We start from the raw sequence: 22,608 nt of genomic DNA on the forward strand, positions 1-22,608 counted from the left end.
GTTGCCAAGTTACTAAATATGTTTATTAGCTGTTTTATCGCTATTGTTTTTGTGATTAGTTATTCAACAACAGCACAAGGTGTGCTAATCCTCTTCATAAAAAATGACATTTAACACATAGTAGCTGTTAATCTTTTAACTGGAGAAAATACTCAGGAAAGCGTGTCAATTTTAAATCTTATATTAGCTACATTGTGAGTTAATTAAATATGCATTGCAAATAAATGGTATCAATGCTTACAAACAGCCTAACAGATATGGGTGACCACATCTCCCACTTTATGTGGGACTAGACTGGATGTTTATCTCTCATCTCATTATCCCACTTCTCATGGCAGTGTGTTGTGATCTGGTCTGGTCTGTTTATTCATTAATCAGCAACAACCATCGAGATAAAAACCAAGAAATGTGTGCTGTCCTCAGGTCTAAGGAGCTAAAAAACTCAACAAGAAAAAAAAATCAATAATAAGAAAGAGTACGCTGATTGTTGGCATAGTTGAAATGACTCCACTTTTTACATTACCCTCAATACAAACATGTTTGTTGAGGTTTAGCCAGAAGCCAATTGTTTTAAAAGTCTGTGTCACTCCTTTCAAGATATGTATTTAAAGTAGATGCCAAATTAAAAATCTTAATTTTAATTACAAGGCATATAAATCAGACTAACATATGTTTTCTTCCACAATCCTAACCACCTGCTCAGGATGTTCAGTTTGGGGGTCTTCATATGTACAGATGATATTTTTATTTATCACAGTTGATTGGAACCAATTGGTTGTGACAAAGAAAGCTTATTTTAAACATAAGTTACCACAGACGGTAAGAACAAAGATCCTTAAATAAACTGGCCTCCTTCAGTACTCACTGAAATATTAGTATGGGCCAGAAAATGACAGTGCAATACAAAATGATCATCAACTGTGTGTGTGTGCCTGTGTGTGTGTGTGTGTGTGTGTATGTGTGTGTGTGTGTGTGTGTGTATGTGTCATCCTGGAGAAGTTGAACTATGCAACCTCTGTAGGGTGGGTCCAGGTTATCACCTCATGCTTAGTGACACTGACCCTACTCAAACTTAAAACTAGTCCTTGTCGCCTCTCCCATCCTCCTGTGTTTGCCCATAAAAAAATCATAAAAGAAACTCGTGGAAGGATCCCACAGTTAAGTCCACCACGGTTCAGTTGCTAGGTGAAAATTACATCTTCAGACAGGTATTGGACTAAAACATGTTAAGTTCTATTCTTACTTTGTCATTTTTTATAATAAAACTCATTAAAAATTAATCTAATTTTAATTTGATTTAATCAAGAACAAGTGGTGTTTAAAAAAATTAATCAAAGGAAAAGGGTCAATGAAGTGATTCATCCATATGTCACTTAAAATGAAGTCCATATTGGCCCATAGTCTAATAAATATTTTCTTTTTTGCAGAGTTCAATGTCAGGTGATAAATGTACCTATTTTATTAAACTTTATGACATATGACAACATCAAAATGTAATAAACTTTCTGGAGAATACATAAACTTAAACCTCACAACTAAAAACTGTTTGTTTTGGTTATTTTCATCAAGATTTCAAAAACCTTTAAAATGGTGATTGCATTTTCCAGTAATTGATTGATTGATTGGTTTATGTTAATTACTATGAGATAAACTCCAATTGTTACTGTTTGATGACTCTTAAATGTTCCATCAATAACAGACACGGTCAGGTCTTTAAAATAGACCAGATCAGCCATCATTCAGCATTTGTTGCTTCAGTAGAAAGACCCAGCAGCTGTTTTAGTGACCAGGTAAAACAAAAACAAAACTCTGTTCTGCAAATTCTTCACTCATACATTCATACATGTATTTATTTACTAGTAGGCTTGTTGTTGTTTTTTTCTTTTTTAATTTACAGATTTTCTCCTTGGTATCATGGGTAATTCAGCAACCACTGGCTTCAGCATTTCCAAGAAACTGTCCTGGGGAAGCCAGAAAGAGGACACAGTCAGGATGCAGGACTTATTGGTAAATCGTGACGATGATCTCTGGAGTGTTACAGGAACACACAGCTTAAGTATGGAGGAGATTGATCTCGCTCACAACTACCCTTATGCTGAATTACCTGTTCAGGAGAGCAACAAAGTGTATTCATACACATGTGAAATACTCAACCCTGCTTTTGTTGGAACAGAGGATCCAGAAATATGTGATTTTACAGTGAACAATTCAAACAACACAACAGAACAACAAGAAGATACTCAGTTCTGATTAATAAGGTGGTAACAAACAGCCCCTTGGTATATATGCTTCTTGGTAGCATCTCTACTAAAGAGTGGTTTTCTCGCTCAACTTGTGAGAGGAAGTAACAACAAGATGCCTGCATATGATGACATACAGGCATTGACTATGTAAAGGAAGTCCTTTGCTCTGCAGAAACAATAAGTTTCAGCCATTCTCTTTACAGATTAAAAACTGTATTTAAAATGTGTTTTCCTTTTTAAACAAATGTAATTCATGTCTTCTTTTGTGAAAACCGTGCATATAAACAACTTTGCACTTTGTTGTTGCTTACAGTTCCATCCTTGTGTGACAGTTAAACACATGGTACTGGAGGTATTATGTAACAGAGGTATTATATTAACAGTTTGTAACTAAAATGTAAGCCTCCTTGCAGAAGTGAAAGGACATACATTCTGACTTCCATGTACTTCTGGTTTGGCCTCTTGGTTTATGGTCTAATGGTGAGCCTATTTTGAGATTTCTCTGCTCAGCTGATAAAACAAATGAATATTTGTTATGCATCTAAGAATCCATCACCAAAACTAGTATTGACAAAATATACTTTTATAAGATATTTTGTCTTTGATTATCTTTTTATAATAAACTTAAATGTAAATAGGTCTGGTATGGAGCAAGAGGCAGGGTACACTCCAAACAGTAGCTCAGTCGGTCAAAGGGACAGATTGACAGCAAACCATTAATACTCACATTCACACCTACGGTCAAGTTTAGAACCATCAGTTAATCTAACATGATACTTGGATTTGAACTGTGCGTGGAAGTACCCTGACATAACTCATGAAAACATACAAAAAAAAAGGCCAGACTGGATTCAAACCCCAACCTTCTTGCAGTGAGGCAACAATGCTAGCCACTGTACTATGGAGCACTTTGAATTATTCATAATTCAGTGTCAGTGTCCAGTATCTACTTTTGTCCGTGCAGTGAATTCTTCTGTCTGTTTAATTTTTTAGGTTTTTTTTTTTCTATCTTAGCTTTTCATGCTTCCCTCCATCTCTGGAGTCTTTGTGTGGTTTATGTTTTGATGTTGTTTGCATGTTTCCCAGCTGTTTTTGTTGTCTTTCTGGGGCTCATTTTAATCTTTTTTCACAGTAGTTCTGTGTGTATGTGTATTCCAGTCCATATTGTCTGTTGTCTGTGTGACTATTTTTACATCATTTGCACTAAACCTGCATTCTTTGATTTTATTTATACTTTGTGTTTTTATACTTGAATGGATGTGCAGTCTTGTGTCAAAGTGTCATTTATGCCAGATATCTTTATAGACCAGATTCATAACTTCCTGTTTTTAGTGCTTATTTTTGAGCATTAAACATTTATTTGCACACAGGCTTCAGCTGCTGCTTCATTGCTTATCAAAATCTTTCTGTGTCGGTAAATATGAAAAAATCATTCCCAGTCACTTCAAAGTGGGAAAAAATAGCACCACTGCACCAAAGAAGTGTTACTTTGAACACGACTTACTGGCGACTACAGCCAGGAATATTTGAACAAACTCACCAGAAGATGGTGCTGAAAGACTATAATGAAAGAAAAGCCTCCCAACTACAAGGCGTTAGGTCATACTTGGAACAAGTCAGTGATTAACTCATGATCAATGATGATCAGTGGTTATATTTAAGGTATATACTTAAAGACCTTTTCTCCTCACATATGTTTATGTGTAATTTGAGTGTTTTGTTATTATGTACGCTTTATGCTTTAAGAAAAAGAGGGAAAACAGCAGAACCACTGTAACAATAGCGTTACAGATTCCTTCTAAGAAGAAAAAGAAATTCTGCAAATACACTTCATTTTGTTTTCTCTCATTTTGTGTTTCGATGTTCAGGTTGACAATGTATGTCAACATTAAAACTTAAGCCAAAAAGGCAGTGGCAAGAAAACAATCACAAAGCATTTTCTGGATTTCCTTTTTGAATAAAACAGTAAACAAAATCATTAACACATAAACGCACAAACTGACATCTGAAGCACAACTGGTCTAAAAGAAAAATCTTTTTGTGTGAGCCATAGAGAGAGGAGAGCTCCGAGCAGGTAGAAGCCACTGTAAAGACAATGGCTTTTTATTTTATTTAGTCATTTTTTATGAGATTTCTTGATTTAACAGATCTGGCAGTATTTAGGACTGGATGTGGCTTATGAAATTTAGTCAACTTCACAAAAAAATGTAGTTAATTGCAATAATTCATGATTTAAACAGATGGCAAAAGCCTTTTCCTGTGTACTGAGGGATTTACAGTGTTAAATGTGGAAAAGGGCGATCGTGTCTCAAGAATTGGGAGTTCGCCTTGTAATCGGAAGGTTGCCGGTTGTGTCCTTGGGCAAGACACTTCACCTACCGCCAGTGTTGGGGAGTAACGGAATACATGTACCGCGGTTACGTATTTAAAATACAAAATATGAGTAACTGTATTCCGTTACAGTTACCGTTTAAAAAGGTGGTATTTAGAATACAGTTACTTTGTTGAAATAAATGGATTACACGGCGGTACTTCCCTGTTTCATATTGTGGCGGGTCAGGACTGTTTGGGTTTTGTTTGACAGCTACGTTCTGTAGTTCCAGGCGGCAGCATTACGGTTGCCATGGTTACAGGGTGACGCTCTCTCTGCGTGTTTCCTGGGTGAGAGAGCGCCTGTTGTTGTTGTGCTAAGCTAATAGGCAGAATGCTACCGGTATAGCTCTAAAGAATGTAGCATCATAGGCAGTGTAGTCCGTGCTGCAGGGAGAATGGACTGCCATACCCGTTATGTGTCTGTGAGCGAGGGAGGGAGAAAAAGGAAAAGTACGAGCTGTCATCGAGCAGAAACGGGAGCTGGAAGCCTGTAAATATAATAATAACCACTGCAGCCAAGAAGAGTAAGTAAGCTATTAAGACTCGACTGTACACTGTGTTCGTGTTTTCCTCCGAAGCAATAAGTTCCGTTGGAGCAGCCTTTCAACGCCTCTCTCTGTCTCTCGCTAGCAAAGTTGACCCAGACAACAAAGTAAAGCTAGTTTTCGGCTATGAGCCCAACACAGAACCCACCATATTAGCCAGAGGTCCCTTTACTACGGTTCGGAGCCGCGGACCTTCAGTAACAGTAATAAACCACAGCAATAGTACACAGCAAATTTAAAAGTGTTAAATGTTTTGGTGTTAGTAGTCTTAGAGTTAATTTTACTCTAAGTAGAGTCACATGCTTTTAATGTAACTCTGAGGTGTAAAATGATAGTAGTTAAAATCGAGTGTTAAAAATGAGTGTTTCTATTTCAAATCTGGAGGTGTTACAATGGAAACATTAACTCTTGACCTCTTAACTCTGAACTCCTAGAGGGGCTATGACACTAATAGAGTAAATTCACAGACTCCGCCCCCAGCACGGCTCCGATCGAAGCTGAAGTGAAGCCGTTTCAGAACATTTTGCTCTACATATTTGAGTTGTTTGCCATGCTTGGTAAGTCATTTTTTCAAAGATTGTTTCAATTATTATTATTAACTTTTACTTCTGTGGCTCTTTGGAGTTGAGACAAAGCTGTGTGAAAGGCATTAGCCATGTTGCTCGCTGATAGCACCGCTCGCTGTTTTAGCTAGCTGAAAGGTATTGTTTTCGGCAAATACCACAGCCTTGAAAAAAAGCTTGCATGTGAATTTTCGGTTAAATTTTTTGGTCAAATACACCTAAAACAATGTCTAGAATGTGAAATGTTGGTATAATGGTGCTACTTGAAGCCTGAAAACGATCTCCCATAAAAAACGAGCAAACAGCAGTAGCAGATGTCCTGACTGGGTTCTACGTTAGCACTTAGATTCCTCCAGAGTTTTGTGCACACGGTTTAGGTAAAAATGAAAAAGGTTGAGGTTTTACATTTAGTTCAGTACTACCTGTTGCCTGTGTCCTTATCTTTTGGGAAAATACTTTACACAAGTAATGTCTCAAAAAGGATTCCTTTTTTTTTTTTTTTTTTTTTTTTTTTTACTGTGCTGCAATTGATTTGTGCCATTAATTAGTGTCAACTAATTTTTATTCAATCTCCACATAGGATACGCTTGTGAAGATGGAATATGGGGGAGAGCAGAAGTGCGTTGAAGTTCCACAAAGTGATGAATGAAGGACATGCATATTGTATTTTGTATTTATTGAAATAAGTGATGAGAATGCTATTATTTGCATTTACCAGCTCACCTATGTCAGACCTTTTGATAAACGAAATTCTAATGAAAGTGAAAACGTGTACACTGTTACATCTTTCAGAAAATGTTTTGAAATTGTGCTGCACAGTTCAGAATAAATGTTTTTCAAAAACCATTGCGTCTTTTTAGTAAATGTTTATTTCCAAAAGAAATTTCTAGAAGTTCAGAACAGTAAAATTCCCGCTTTTTAGAATTAATTAGAAGATAACTCTTACGTAGTTAAACTAAAATACTCTTTGAGAGTTAATATATAAACTCTTAACACCAAGTGTTAAATTATCAACTCCAGAGAGATTTGGTGTTTAACACTAAATCAGAGTTAACATACCAACTCTCCAAAAAGAGTTAAATTAACACTCTCTGGTGTGGACCCATATAGACACTTTAAAAGTGTTGAAATCAAATCTGACAGTGTTAATTTGGACATGCTGGATTTGCTGTGTACATTCATGTAGTTGTAAACAGCATGATAATATATTAAGTAATCCAAAGTATTCAGAATACGTTACTCTCATTGAGTAACGTAACGGAATACGTTACAGAATACATTTCGGGGCATGTATTCTGTATTCTGTAATGGAATACATTTTAAAAGTAACCTTCCCAACACTGCCTACCGCCTACTGGTGTTGGCCGATGGCGCGATATGGCAGCCTCGCTTCTGTCAGTCTGCCCCAGGGCAGCTGTGGCTACAACTGTAGCTTGCCTCCACCAGTGTGTGAATGGGTGGATGACTGGGTGTGTAAAGCGCTTTGGGGGGACTATAGCGCTATACAAATACAGGCCATTTAACCAATCGGTTATTGGTTTATCATGGTTTATCATTCATCTTTTGACTCCTTAAGACCTTTTGATAAAAATATTTTAAATAAGTGTTTGTTCTCTTCCTTTGTATTGTTCAATCTTGAGTATTTGTAAACTCACTGAATGGAACCCGAGTCATCACCTTTAAAACATAGCAACTCAGAACACACAGTTCACTCACTTCAGCACAGCAACGTCAGAAAAGCTCAACTTAGCATTGGTATATTCAAAGTCAAGCATTTTCTCAAAGTGTGACTGCGCAAATTTACCAAGAAGATGGTCTGTGAGACAATAAACTGTGCCCTCTGATAGAAGCTCAGGTAAGCCACCCTCTGATTTTCATCCACTGCAGACAGCTTCAAACTGAGTTTTATGTCTGTAATTTAGTGTATTTGCTTTTTCAAATGCAAATTATTTTATTTTAAGTATTTTTTTATTTAGTTACAGTTAGCATCATTTTTCTTGGTTTTCATGCAGAAAAGTGCATTTTTCTTCTTTGTATTGAAAATACAATTGGTTGTTATTGGAAACGGATCAACTGTATTCTTAATTTTCTGCAGGAGTCTTTACATTTTTACTATTTGCAGTATGATGTTATTGTGACTTTAAAGCCTGGTTGTGTAGACTAAGTTAAAGGACAAAAACACCTCTCTGTACTTTTGAGTGTTGTTATATTACAAATATAATGTTATATCTTCGTCATATAGTTATGAAGCAAAATGTGAACAAAATAGAAATACCTGAGTAAAGACATAAAGTAACTGGACTTCAGTGCAGTCTTAGAGTAAATGTACATAGTTACTTTCAACCAGCTGGATATATTGTAGAAAGTCTGACTTTGACACAGACCTTAAACTAAACCCCCAAATCTTCTCTAAACTTTAGCTGCATGCGCCTTGAGGTGACATTTGTTGTGATTTGGCGCTATATAAATAAAATTGAATTTAATTGAATTGAATTAATTAGTTAAGTATTTTCAAATTTGTAAAATGGTGAACATTAAAACTCAGTGGCACTGAACATCACACAGACTTCTTGGTTCAATCGAAATCAAACTGCATGGATTATCTGATTTATAGAGAGCCGTGGCAGCACCACTAAAGCCACATGTAGCTTGGAAAAAAAGATGAAAGCCAGCACTGCATCAGAGTCACCTAGAAAAAGGCTGAGGAGTGGCTGTGGACCTGCTCAATCGGCAGTAGACACTGTGCCAATAAAGGGTGTGAAAAGAAAGGCCAGCACCTCGAGAGAGACACCAGCTAAAAAACAGGAGAGAGGCACCAGTATCGGAGAATCACATGAGGAGCACAGAAATAAGCAGCTGCCAGGGACAGAAACATCTAGACAGGCAACCAGGGAAGATGACTGTGAGCCCTCGCCAGGATGCAGCAGTCAATCAGCTCCCATTTACAACAGTGGGAACATGTCCCTCCCATTCAACAGAAACAGAGGTAAACTAAGTAAGATCAGTAGTAGATGACTATATAGGACCGGACTGTATTAGGCTATGGATTTAGGATTAAAGGTATCTTAAGTTTGTTTTGTTGCTTTTAGGTTTGCAAATTCTTCATTGAGTTTTAAGCCTTTTTCCAATGTCTTTCACTAATGGCAATTATAGCAACGTCATGCAAACAGCAGTCATTTTCAGAACTCGGTGTGTTAGGTCAGTAAGTGGTGCTAGTATGCAGTCATTTCCTAGTTGTAATGTCAGTCTCCTCCACAGTGGGACACACCAACAGTGTTGTGGAGCTGGGTTTAACTTCCAGCTCTTTAGTAGCTGATGGAAACTTTTTAATCACTCTGATACAAAATACTAAACAATGTATACGATATAATTGCCGCTCTGTTTAACATCAGCAAGCCCTAACATACTGACTCAGACACAATTGTATGAAAATCGCTAAACTCCATGATGCAGCTATGTACCGAGGAGTCTAAATATTGTGAGAGGATGTGCAATTTTCTCTTTTGTTTAAGAAATATTTTGTTAACAATAACAGATTTAAAGTAAATGAGACCTAATCAAAAGTAGCATGTCATATTATTCAGTTTACAGTAATACCAATACAATATTAGGCAATGTTAAGAAAATTAAATATCGCAATAGAATAAACGCACATGCGCAGTGCCTTTGTTTTCATACGCACATGGTGGAAAGGAATTTGCATTTGCACTATTAAATTTTTATATAGCTTTAATGTACATAAAAAACAGCTGCTTGTTTGAGTGAAAATTAATTGATGGGTTTTTTTTTTGCACTAATAAAGTTGTGGAGTCGTAAAGTATTTTGTCTCGCACCAATTATATCATCAGTTATATCGTTATCGCAAATTTTCAAATATATATCGTGATAAATATTTTTGGCCATATTGCCCTGCCCTACCCTACTTCTTACAGCAACAAAGTAAATACTCTGAAATGCTAATACTTGACCCGTTGAGCTTCCTTCTACGCTCTTTCAGGTTACCTGCTTCAGCTAAACAAACCAAATTGAGTATTTCTAGTAGTGGAAACATTTCTAATTTTACTATTTCCTACGTTGTGCTACACGTGAGAAAACAACAAGATATTTGTTCCATTTATCCCACATTATCCGAAGTTCACATGCAAAAATATGTTTCTCTCTCTGTCTGTGTAGCCTTCTCTGAGGCCAAATACGAAGAGCTTGAAATGCTCGGGGAAGGAAGCTTTGGTTCTGTTTATGCTGGGAGAAGAAAAACAGATGATTTACCAGTGAGTACAAATCTTAATGATATATCTCTCTTACCATTGCCTGTAATAACCCAAATACTACTGACTGGCCTGTAGGTGGCGATCAAACACATCAACAAAGATGATGTACAACGTGAGCAAGTGGTGAGTGACTAGTAGTGTTAAAGATGTTTCACCTTCTTGTTCCTTTGCTGTGGAAATCAATTTGTTTTTCCTTTGCTGTGGAAATCAAACTACTCATCATTAAATATCACTGAAAACTTATATCATTTCATTCATGTATATGTATAAAAATAATGATAATTTAAATAAAAAATAATAATAACAGATGTAACAACAGCTAAAAAAATAATAGTTTATAAAAAATAGTTTAGTAATTGCAACAAAGAGAAACCACAAGTATAGAAAAGCATCTTGAGGTGACTTTTGTTGTGATTTGGCGCTATATAAATTACACTTAATTTAATATTCTTCACTTGATTGATGCAGGGTTTCTTTTTAATTTACAGATTTTTCCTTGGTATCATGGGTAATTTAGCAACCACTGGCTTCAACATTCCCAAGAAACTGTCCTGGGGAAGCCAGAAAGAGGACACAGTCAGGATGCAGGACTTATTGGTAAATCGTGACGATGATGGTGTTACAGGAACACACAGCTTAAGTATGGAGGAGATTGATCTCGCTCACAACTACCCTTATGCTGAATTACCTGTTCAGGAGAGCAACACAGTGTATTCATACACATGTGAAATACTCAACCCTGCTTTTGTTGGAACGGGTTTCTTTTATATTATTAATACTGTTGTTTACAGTGATTGATACAGCATCTTTCAATGTGGCTTCAGGCATTAGTAACGTGTCCTACTTTGTACCACATGAGTTTCTTGTGATCTCGTCACCTTATTCACAGACTATGTTAATTCATTAATTAAAAATAAAATTAAGGTAAACACGCAGTGGTCCCAGTATACTACTGCATAAAATAGAGAATCTACACGTCTGTTGCTGTCACGAACGCGCGCGCTCTTATGTGATTGTCATGAGACACTCTCAGTAACAAAATCACAGTTTAGTAACACAGCATGCTTACGGGAAAGCAACAGTAATTTAATTTAGTGCTCTCAATAGATTAAAAAAAAAAACAACTAATTAATCTCACAATTTTCTGTAATTAATCGCCATTAATCGCAATTACTTGATCTATAGCCTGGCTGCAATTACACTTTTTCAACTTTATATTTAAGCTTGTAACAAACATTTATGCAATATAATGAAATAAAATGAGGCTAAACAATGCATGTATGCTTAAATTCAAAGAAAATTTGAATAGTTTTCTTCAGTCTTTTAACACAGGTTCTCTCCTGTGAAATGCGACTTTTAAAAAAACCTAATAGGTAAGTACATACTAATAGGTAAGTATACACAAATATAAAATATATATTAGTGCTGTCAAGCAATTGAAATGTTTAATCAGATTCATCACAGGGCTACTGTGGATTAACTTTGATTAATCACAATTAAATATCATTCATTTTTAATCTATATTAATCGATTTCATTTTGCATGAACAAACGGACTCTGAAAAAAAGAGAAAATATATGCACTTAACATGTTTATTGAACATCTTGAACATTCGTGTTAACAAAAAACTCTGTAAACATTTATCCACTCTCTCTCTGTCACTCTTGGGGAGGCACTGCAACTCCTTGAAACGAGGAACCAAAGCTATATAAGGCTAATATTCTCAACAATATTAACAGGTCTGCAGTTTGTTGCAATCCACTTGGCATTATGTCAGTCAATATGTCCGAGGTGCTCCATGAGTGGTTTGTCGCAAGCTGGGTGACGTGTTAGCCAAAGTGGTAGGAGCATCTCCGGCTAACGTATATGTTATGTAAATGTGATATTTTAAGCTGGAGGTACTTTGGTGAAAAGGAAATTCAGTTGACAGAAACAGTTCAGGGATTTTGAGTCATTCTGCACTCCCGATGCGTTAATAGCATTACATTTCTTGTATCGCGCTAATCGCGATGACAGCTTAATCTGCGTTAACACATTAATTTTGACAGCACTAATTTAATTACTTTTTTGCAATGGAAATCCCTTACTTTACTCGTTATTTGAAAAACATAATCGCATTACACATTACTGCCCATCTCTGCTTAGTTCTAAGAAAAACTAGAAATGAGAAACTAACCAAAGACAGCTGCCAGGAATATTTTAACACACTGAAAGAAGAAGATGCTGAAAGACTATCATGAAAGAAAAGCCTCCAACCAACTAAATGTCAGGTCATATTTATGAAATAGCTCATTCAACAACAACAAAAAATATTACTCATAAAAAATGTTTAAAAAATAGAAAAACTTGTGTGTTTTAACCCTAATACATTGCTTGGTTTTGAACACAGGATAACAGATTTTGAGGAGAGACTTTGCCGTTTAACTTGTAGTTTAGGAGTATCACAGATAACGCCCACGAGAGCGGTGTCCTTGGAAATCTGGACTCGTGTGGCCCTTCCAAGGACAAACTGGTAAGAACTGTACACCATTATACTAAGATAAATAGGCTATTTAACAAGCCCCTCTTTCCTCCTTGTATAAAAAAGATTTTTAATGTTAGTTTTGACCCAAAATTCATGGCTACAAAAAAATCCAACAAATGTGGACACCAGTTAAAGAAAAGTGAATGGTTCAGTTTAACATATGTACGACAATAATCTTCAGTAAAACTATGCAGGTATGAAACTTACTCTGAGCCAAACTGATTTGCTCAGCTGTAAATAAAACAGAGAAGTAAACATGAACCGACAGACAGAACCTGAGTGAATTAACTTAAAAACAGTTTGCTGAGCTAAAACTCAGCTGTGTGATGGTGACTGGATATCAGAAACTGATAAAGTGCTCTGCAGTTTTCTAAGTGTCTATCACTCTCTGTTTAAATCGCGTTTGTCATCTTTAACCCCGGCCAGTAACTAAAAAGGAAACACAAGCTCAAGCACCTTTGCGCCCAGGAAACAAACTACATTTTTTTGTCTTGTGCACAGTATTGCGCCGACATTACATTACATGGAGCTGCAGCTGCCCACGTTAAACTGTGATTATCACCACAAGTCCATAGCAGCTCTTCCGTTATTTTCTTAACACCCCTTTGATAAAATCTTGGCAAATCATTCAAAAAGGATAAATATTGATACGTATGACCTGCTTCCCCATTCTACACTTAAAAATTGTGGCAAAGTGGATCAAGTGAGTATTAAAAGCAGAACGGAAACTTGACATCACTTGTCCATAGAGGAAATAAAAGCACCCACACATATACACATTTGTTATTTTTTTTAGATGTGGAAATAAGAAGAAGAGATGGACGTTTGGCAGTGGCTTTTGTTTTTCATATGCATTTGCGTCAAAGGTATGATACATTTTGCACAATGTGTATAAATAGAGGTAATGTTTACTTACTTATTTGCCAGTTACAGAACTGAACAGTCAGTTGTGTGTCTTATAAGGCATCTTTTGTTGTCCAGGCAGTTTTTAGGGAATCAGCATTTTGTTTCATACATTTAAGATTCCTGTCTCTTGTTGATCAACCTGTTTCTGTGCTTCATTTCTTCACATTTTGGTGTGCATTTTATTACAGTTGCTCAAACAGAAGCATCATCTTGGACTATTGATGTCCCATCCTCAGTAAAAGGTCTCCTTGGGTCATGTGTGGTGATCCCTTGCTCTTATAACTACCCAAATGCAAAGGTCCAAACATTCACAGGGATTTGGACCAATGATGGGAATCAAGTCATCTATCATCCAACTGAGTCTAAAATGCTGGAGCAGTATAGGAGACGAACAAAACTTCTTGGAGACATCAGCAAGAGTAACTGTTCTCTGATGATTGAAAATCTTCAACAAAATGATGGAGGGCCTTTTCACTTCAGGATTGAACTTGGAGGCTATAACAGTTTTTCCTACTTAAATAAGAAAGTCTCCATTTCAATGATTTGTAAGTAAAATGTTCATTAATATTGCCAATAATAAAATCGCATTTTCCAAGCTTAGTATTGTCTGTTTATTCAGTGTTGTTGCTAGTTTTTTGGTCTGAGCTGATTCATTTGTACTAATAACAGATACGCTTTTGCTTTGTTACCTAACTCATTCAAACCTAAGCTCTGACAATGTATTTATGAACCAGCAAGTCAACCTATAATAGCACTTTATTATTAATATTATCCAGCAGGGTGTTCGGTGTCTGTGCCTTTTTTCCTCACATTTTGCTTCTGAAAGCCCAATGTAACTAATTACTTAGAACCTTGAAAGACAGGTTTTGCGGTTAATACAAATTGATTTGGTTTAGAGGTTTTTTTTTCTTTAATATTTCTGTTTTCATGTTCAGCATTTGTGCTATTAAATCAGGCTAATTCATTTTATATTTCAGTTTATGTGTGATGTTGCATCCAGTTCTTTGTTTTCCTACATTCTCAAGCTTGAAATCAGACTGAAAGTACATCTTGCATCAGTTTGGAAACATGCAGACATGGAAAGATTAAATCATTCCAAATAAAGCCACCACTCTTTCCCTGTTATATTTTCCAACCAGAGCTGATTCTTTTTTTCATGAACAGCAACTCAAACAAAACAGGAAATATCTTTCTTCCTGTTCTTTCCCCCCATACTTCCTTGTAATATGTGTTAGTAATATATCTGTGTTATGCATTACTAAACTCACTAGTCTCTGGTGGTGATTTTCAACATTTTATTCATGTTTAACGTATTTTCTGCACTATAAGTAACACTTAAAATCCTTGAATTTTCTCAAAAATCGAGAGTGCGCCTTATAATCCGGTGCACCTTATGTGTGAATTCTGGTTGTGCTTACTGACCTTGAACCAATTTCATGTGGTACGCTCAAAAATTTGTCAAAAAGTGCTTTAGTACGAAGCATGATGGCTTGTCAGAGAATACGGCTACCGTACTCAGGAGCCTCGCGGTATAATCTGGGTCCAAACTCTGCTTCAGGTCCCAAAGTCAAACAATCACTGCGGCATCACTGAGAGTTAAAACCTGAGTTAAAGAATTGTTTCATCTTTAATAAAAATGATCTGCGTTGCTGCTTTACCAGGTGTAACAATTAAGTTTAACACCCAGCGTCCATGAAAACCGTGAAAATTTATGAAATTTAAGGAGTCAGAATTTAGCAGGAAGTTAGCTAAGTAGTTTCCACCTAAACATGATATAGCATGTTCTGACTGAGAGATTTCTGAAAAAATTAACTCGTACAGCTCTGCTATCACTTCCAACATAAACAAAGACAGAAAACTAAATAGCGGTGACTTTTGTAGGGTTACTGAAGTTGGATTAGCTGGTACATAATTATTTGCTACATGATCGCTAGCGGCACAGCTATCTTAGCATAACATAAACACAGTGAAGCTGCAGGATGAATGCTAACTTTTTATCCACTCATTAATGGGAGGGCTCCCGATGGTTAGGGACAAATGCAATCGCAACGCAGAATGCTGTAAACGGACCAAACTTCAGTCAGGAGAACAACTGAGATAATTAATGAATCAATGGTACGGAAGTGGAGGAAGCAAGAAGAATGAGTTGAAAACGTATTAAGACGTTTTGCTTAATACCTCTTATGTCTTATGTATGAAAACAGACCCGTTCATCGACAGTGCGTCTTATAATCCGGTTCACATTATGGTCTGAAAAATACAGTATCAACAAATTTAATTAATATAAGGAAGGCAAGTTCATAAGTCAAAGCTTTATAAAATACAGTATCAACTGCCGAGTACATTAAGTGTTCTCTTGTTGTCTTTCTTGTTAACACAGGTGAACCAAATGCCATTGATTTTTCTGCGCATGAGGACATAAAGGAGGGTCAACCTGTGTCTGCATCCTGCTCTGTGTTTCACTCCTGCCCCACATATCCACCAGCTTTTCACTGGAGTCACTCTGGAGAGCAGCATTTTCAAGCACAGAAGCTTCATGATGGCCAGTGGAAGGCAACATCAATTTTAATGTTTCGCTCAAACCGCACTGATCACAACAAACTGTTACAATGCAGGGTAACATACCACGGAGGAAAGCACCAAGAAACATCCAAGACCCTTAAAGTAAAATGTAAGTGTGCATTTCTAAATATGTGTTGATGATAAAAGACAAATTCCTCAAGCATTTTAAAAACTAAAATTTGTGCAGTACTTTTTGATGTATCATTTACATGTTTAAACAGACAAAAGAAAGTCCAAATAAAAAGAAAGGGGATTATATGTAAAGCAGAAGCTAAGGGGGTCAAACGTTCCAGCGTGATTGGTGACGTGATAAATTTCATTTCAGCAGTGAATGTGAAGTTGTGTTACCATTTTAAAAAATATAATTATTACAGTCTAATTTTTGCAGCTTCTGCATAGCTTCAGTCAGAGTCACAGGATTCACAGTCATCATGACTCATATAGATTACAACCACAGTCAGCAATAAGATGTCTGGTATTTTCACTGGATGGGCATGTGACAGAAAGAAGAGCAAATTCTGTCTGTGTCTCCGTTTATCAGTTATGACTTTATAAGTCAATGGTGATGTTAGTTTAGCAGTCTGTCTGGTCTCCATTGACTGAAATATATCAAATATTAGATGGACTACTTGGATATTTTGTTAGTTCATGGTAGGGTTGGGCAATATGTAAAAATTTTCCAACCAACAATCGTCAGTCCAATAATCGAAGATGGGCGAGTCACCCATTTTTGATGGGTGGAGCAATGTAATCATGCACGGACTGATTTGCGCGTTTACAACACAGAATAAGTTCAAGGATGGACAAACTAATTTCCCCAAAAATTTAGAGCGTTAAAGCGGTCATCACGATTAACGAGGTTAAAATTTTTAATGCACTAAACCCATCTGGATGGGTTAATTGTTAATCGCTTTTATCATGATGACGGCACGTTAACGCTTACAGCACAAAGAAATATATAAAGGCTTTAAACCACATGAAGGGGGTAAACCCAAGGATGTAACCAAAGTGGTGTGCCACTTGTGCAGACGTATAGTGAGAGCAAAGTACTTAAACACGACTAACCTGCATGAGCATGTACGTGTCCACCATCCGGCTGAGTATACTTGGCTGTCACTAGCTTCTGCAACTCCATCAACAAGCATTTCGGCGCACTCTGAGGAGGGTGCATTTCCTCGCTGTTAAAACAGGTGCTGTTTCTTTCTGTTGACTGCTTCTATTAGCTCCATCATTCTTAGCAAACTTACTCATTGGCAAATAAATAAATAAATTGCCTATCGCCGATGGGCTCAGCCCATCGTCGATATATTTGTCCAATCAGAATATTGCTGACTTTGGCAACTGCTTGAAAATTTACTCTAGTACTACCATTATGTCAAAATGCTTAATGAAACTCAGCTTTTACCTCACTGTGTAAAATAATACAAAATGCTGCAGAGTAAGGGTTAAATGTTTCTATGCAGATGCTCCAGTGAATGTGAAGGTCGAGTACCAGTCAGATGTGAATGAGGGAGAAACTGCACACCTGAAGTGCTCCAGTGATGCTAACCCTGTCAGCAGCTACGAGTGGCACAGTGAAACTGGTGTTCTGCTGAATAAGGGAGAAACCTACACAATGTCAAATGTCTCCAGACACTCAGAGGCCGTGTACTGCACTGCTGTCAATGAAGAAGGGCGAGTCAAATCAAGCACCCTGAAGCTCAATGTGTTATGTAAGTAAATAATAGAACAAATATAACAACAAAAGATGAATCCATGGATATATGTTTCTAATTACATTTGCTGTTCTTACAGATGGCCCTGATATTGAGACTTACTCTAAGTGCTCCTCATATAACGGCATAGTAAAGTGTGATTGCATTGTACAGTCCAGGCCCCCCAGCATGGTCCATTTTGTTCTTGGTGACAAAGTTCTGCAAAGCACCACAGTAGAGACAAATGGCTCTGTTACTACTGGGACTCTGCAGACAGACTTTGGGTCCTTTAGGTTTGTTCACTGTCTGGCAAACAACACGCTGGGAAATGCTAACCTTACACTCTCTTTACCTGTTAATGGTAAGTAAAAATGTCAAAAATAGAACATAAATTCTTTTTATTCAACATTTACATGACAAAAAACACAGTATGCTTTTCTTTTTCTTTAGACAACATGCAATATATCTTTATTGCCTCTGGAACAGGTGTCATTTTGCTCATTATTTTGATAGCTACTGCTGTCGGAGTTAAAAAATGGTGAGTCATTAAGCAAATTATTGTAATATCATTAAAGGTAATGCCAAAAAACTCAAACAAAAACACCCAAACATATTTCTGCTAGCACGCGGAGATCAGGGGAGACACCACCATCTGACCTGAGCACAATGAAGTCAGAGAGACCTGTAGAGATCCCTCATTATGCCCCAGCAAGGAGGTATACATTCTTCACCTCAATTAGCAAACAAACAAAACTTTTGATTAAATGTAACCTAAGAAGGAGTGACTGAACTTCATTTTCATGTATATAAGAAAAAAACCTTGTGTGCTTTTCTTTATTGTTTCTGCAGGAAAGAGAACTATGAGGATGCCCATTGCAATGACATTTACACCAATTTTCATGTATATGGCAACGTAGGGGTGAGTTAGGTTTTCTTCATTTGTTATGTGCCTGCATCAAACAATGGAATGAATTAAACTTATTTTTCTATGCAGACTGACTTGGATGAATCAGTATACGCCAATGTGTAACATCTGTGAAAGACCAGCTGCAGTCCATGTTTGTGTCTTCAGATGGAAGTCAAGGAAAATGTTAAAAAAAAAAAATCCTTATGCTATTTTCATCTTATATCACATATGTTATTCTAGTTGTTCATTAAGTGTTTTATCATCAGTCTCCCCGCAAAGGGAAGGGAGTATGTAGTTGATTCTGTCTATTTGTCTGTCTGTCTCATTTCCACTCTAGCTTCCAGTTTTAAATATACTATTTGCAAATATGTGTGATTTTTGTGAAAATGGGGTCAAGGTCGAACAAAATCAGTTCCCCATCTAATGAACATTTCTGGACAGCCATTATTCACCGACTCTGTACCAAAGAGCCTCTTCTATGCTTTTCTCACCAACCAGCTGGATTATTGTAATGAGATCCAATGCTTAAAAAAATAAAACAACAAAAAAACAAACAGAAAAAGTATTTAAGATGTGTTTAAAATGTTACATATTTTTTAAATCAAACTCATCATTTACAGTGGTTTGAAAAAATCTTTGCTCCCTTCCCAATTTCCTATTTTTTCTGAGTTTTCCACACTTAAATGTTTCAGATCAAACAAATGTAAATATTAAACAAAGGTAACATATGTGCTAGCAGCACAGATGGAGCACTTGGCGAGACACAGGAGGCAGCTGACCACAGGCGGTTTTTGTGACACGAAAGAGTCCACCCAGACCCATTCTATGAGTTTTGTCCAGGAGACTCATGTCATTCAGAGCAGAGACTTGCAATGATTCAGCCAAGGTGATTAGAAGAATGCTGGGCTCTTTTGCTAATGATTGATCAAGGAACCTTTGTTCAGCTCCAGAGTCAATCAGGGCATGACAAAAGTGAGTGTGAGTGTTAAAGGTGAGTTTGACCAGGCACCTAGGTTGTGGTAGGGAAGCTTAGTTTATTTTCCCCGCTAGTATCTCTACAGTTACTGGCAAGCAAAATTTTCTGGCCACAAGGGACAGGTGGTAATGACGTGCCCCTTTCTGCCACCATAAATACTCACTGACCATCAGCCACCTTCTCCTTACTGAGGGTCAGAGGCAAGCCCACCAAGCTGCATGAGGCGTGCTTCGGCATTTGTAGGCTCACTTCTCCCTGGGCTGTGCTCCTCCAAGTCAGTTCCTCCAAACTCCAGAGGAGAACCTGCTAACTAGTTGCTGTAACAGGACAGGAATCTGCTGGGTCCATTAATGACTGGATTTCTTCATCAGTTTTGCTGACTGGTGGAAAAACAGGACCCAAAACCAGGACTTCCACAACAGGGACTGTGAGTTTATTTACAGTGTAAAACCAAAGTGAAAACAGTCCAGCAAAACATGATTCCCTCCATAGTGATCATCCCAGCTTCTTTCCCAAACACATGCTCTCCACAGTCCCCTCAGAAATATTTACAAAAACTAAGAGTTCTCTCCAAAATTCCACAGTTTTCATGGGCACACAAGGAGACAGAAGTTAGTTTTCTTTACCAAGACAAGACATGATAAGATCACCTTTTGCTAAAGCCAAGGTTTCATTAACTATTGTCAATCAATGTTCCAACAACAACTGAAGATCAGCCTCTTTGTTAAATAGTGCCCAGCGATGAGTTCATCAGCTGCAGGTGAGTGTGATTATCAGTAGGTTCAAGGAAACAGAAACAGAAATGGCAGGTCAAGCCAGCAAGAACAGATGGGCCATGACAACTGCTCATGTTTAATTTGTGAATCTGCGAATTCAGTCAAAACTAAGGGCAGTGCAGATCTGTGTACAGTGAGAAAAGAGAATTTAAACAACCAACTAGCTAAAAATCAACTGAACTCTTGAGAAGAAAAGTCACCCTTCAAAGAGCCAGGCCAAAGCAAAGCAATCTACTGTAAGGGCTTACGTTCAGGTCTCTCGTCAAGCTGGATTTTGTTTCAGGTGTATTTGCTGAAAAAAAACAAAAACGTTTCTAGCACTGGTTACACTAGTGAGCACCAGCAACACATTGTGCTCTAGAAAAGTGGCTCTCTGTGGGATGCATACCACTGGTGGTATGTGGGCTCCCTCTAGTGGTACGCAGGAAGCCTCAAAAAAAATTTAAGATTAAATAATATACCATGTTCTGATTGAGGGATTTCTGAAAAATTAAAACGTACAGCTCTGCTATCACTTCCAACATAAATGAAGACAGGAAACTAAACAGCAGTGACATTTGTAGGGTTACTGAAGTTGGGCGAGCTGGTATATAATGATGTGCTATGTGGTGGCTAGTTACACAGCTATAGTTAGCATAATATAAACACATTAGTACACTGAAGCTGGAGGATGAACAGTAAGTTTTTCCACTCGATAAAAGTTAATGTGAGGGTTCCCGATGGTTAGGGACAAATGCAATCGCAATTCAGGATGATGTAAACAGACCAAACTTCAGTCAGGAGAACAACTGAGATAATCCATCCACAACATGAGGTTAGTCATTAATATACTGCTGCATGGGCTGGGCTGTAGTTACATTGTAAGGTTTTAAAAACTGACCTTTAAAATGAATAGTGGTACTATAAACTAAGATAGGCTGACAGTGATCCCTGACTGTTTTTATGAGCTTGTTGAGATAAAATAGATCACGATGCAAAGCATTAAAACATGTTAAAAATACAACATGTTAACACATCCTGTTTATGACAGTTAAAATATATAACATTCATATAAGACATAAAATTGTCTTGTGTAAATCGTATGTGGTGTTAAATAGACCTATACTTCTATACTTTAATGTCGGTCATAAGGTAAGGTCATAAGGTTATGTACTTAAGTAAAAGTACATAATTCTTCTGTGCTTTTAGTTAAGTATACTTTTTGAATACTTAATTTAATCAGGCATTATTCAATTTGTCCTTTTACTCAGAAGTGAGAAATGTTTATAAGCAAAGCAAACAGAGTCGATGCTCTCATGTGTTTTGGGGTTTTTACAACGTCAGATTACAATAGTAGGTCAAATAAGATGTATTTATATTATTATTAAGAGTCATACTTTAAAGTGGTTGAGTAGAAAAGCTATATACAGTAAGAACAAGTTGATTTACTAAACTCAGCATTTGTTTTTTTGAAAAAGTGGGGTCCACAAACGACTGAATTTACAACAGATTAGCAAGAGGAAACTCAACTCATCAAAACCACAAACAGGCCTTGTAGTGCTAGATTAAATATGTAAAGGGTCATTCATATTAACCATAACCCCATCATGGGTGGTTTTCTTATGAAGAGGAAATGATTGATTGTTGATTTAAAATATAGGTGAATGGGTGTTTTGTTCTTTTACACACACACACACACACACACACACACACACACACACACACACACATATATATATATATATATATATATATATATATATGAAAATGTTTATGTTCCTGTAAGAAGCAGTTAAACACTCAAAGTGAATCACCCGCAACAACATGTAAAATTTGCCGAGCGACACAATGGTTTGAAAAATTGTTCTGTCTTTCTGGGCTAAAGCTTGGCAATTGTCTTTGTAAGGCTGTTTCCCCTCAAGGTTGGTCACTATGGTTTTGATGGACTCGGTCATGAATAGTTCAGAAAAGGATCTGATGTCATCAAGGATATGGCACATTGTGTAGGTCCTCTGGTCATCATTAAGACACTTTCAGCCAAAGTCCTAACTTGATTTTCAGGTGGGCAGAAGTTCCTATTTTTTCACTTAAATGTGGCATCAGCCTCAGTACAGCCATCCTCTTCTGGCATTTCTTGATCTGGATCATATTTTGTGCTGTCTTCAACTTCTAACACTTTCTCCTCTAATCTCCTCTAATCCATGGTGTCTATATGTGTGTGCATATGTCCATCTGACAAATGAAGATTTACCAAAACTCAGTTGTTTACACTAATTTCTGTCTCTACCATTC

At 37.0% G+C, this 22,608-nt stretch overlaps 2 protein-coding genes across 2 annotated transcripts; both read left to right on the top strand.

Moving 5' to 3' along the window:
• Nucleotides 1-8,219: 8,219 nt before the first annotated feature.
• Nucleotides 8,220-10,273, top strand: LOC146508070 (uncharacterized). The gene is made up of 2 exons (XM_085178119.1): nucleotides 8,220-8,736; nucleotides 9,537-10,273. The coding sequence occupies exons 1-2, from the start codon at nucleotides 8,386-8,388 to the stop codon at nucleotides 10,065-10,067; spliced, it is 882 nt and encodes a 293-aa protein (XP_085034245.1). The 5' UTR covers nucleotides 8,220-8,385; the 3' UTR covers nucleotides 10,068-10,273.
• A 212-nt stretch (nucleotides 10,274-10,485) lies between these two features.
• LOC146508071 (sialic acid-binding Ig-like lectin 14) lies at nucleotides 10,486-21,306 on the top strand. The gene is made up of 9 exons (XM_085176234.1): nucleotides 10,486-13,382; nucleotides 13,611-13,967; nucleotides 15,803-16,093; nucleotides 17,448-17,696; nucleotides 17,779-18,039; nucleotides 18,129-18,216; nucleotides 18,302-18,394; nucleotides 18,528-18,597; nucleotides 18,673-21,306. The coding sequence occupies exons 1-9, from the start codon at nucleotides 13,334-13,336 to the stop codon at nucleotides 18,706-18,708; spliced, it is 1,494 nt and encodes a 497-aa protein (XP_085032360.1). The 5' UTR covers nucleotides 10,486-13,333; the 3' UTR covers nucleotides 18,709-21,306.
• Nucleotides 21,307-22,608: the final 1,302 nt, after the last annotated feature.

The sequence above is a fragment of the Neolamprologus multifasciatus genome, chromosome 11 (assembly GCF_963576455.1).
Source record: "Neolamprologus multifasciatus chromosome 11, fNeoMul1.2, whole genome shotgun sequence".
Classification (NCBI taxonomy): Eukaryota; Metazoa; Chordata; class Actinopteri; order Cichliformes; family Cichlidae; genus Neolamprologus; species Neolamprologus multifasciatus.

Coding starts and splice junctions, on each gene's coding strand:
- LOC146508070 (XM_085178119.1), top strand. CDS start 8,386: ATGAAAGCCAGCACTGCATCAGAGTCACCTAGAAAAAGGCTGAGGAGT. Junction 8,737..9,536: donor TAAGTAAGATCAGTAGTAGA/TGACTATATAGG, acceptor AGTTGTGGAGTC/GTAAAGTATTTTGTCTCGCA.
- LOC146508071 (XM_085176234.1), top strand. CDS start 13,334: ATGGACGTTTGGCAGTGGCTTTTGTTTTTCATATGCATTTGCGTCAAA. Junction 18,040..18,128: donor ACTCTCTTTACCTGTTAATG/GTAAGTAAAAAT, acceptor CTTTTTCTTTAG/ACAACATGCAATATATCTTT. Junction 18,217..18,301: donor GCTGTCGGAGTTAAAAAATG/GTGAGTCATTAA, acceptor TATTTCTGCTAG/CACGCGGAGATCAGGGGAGA.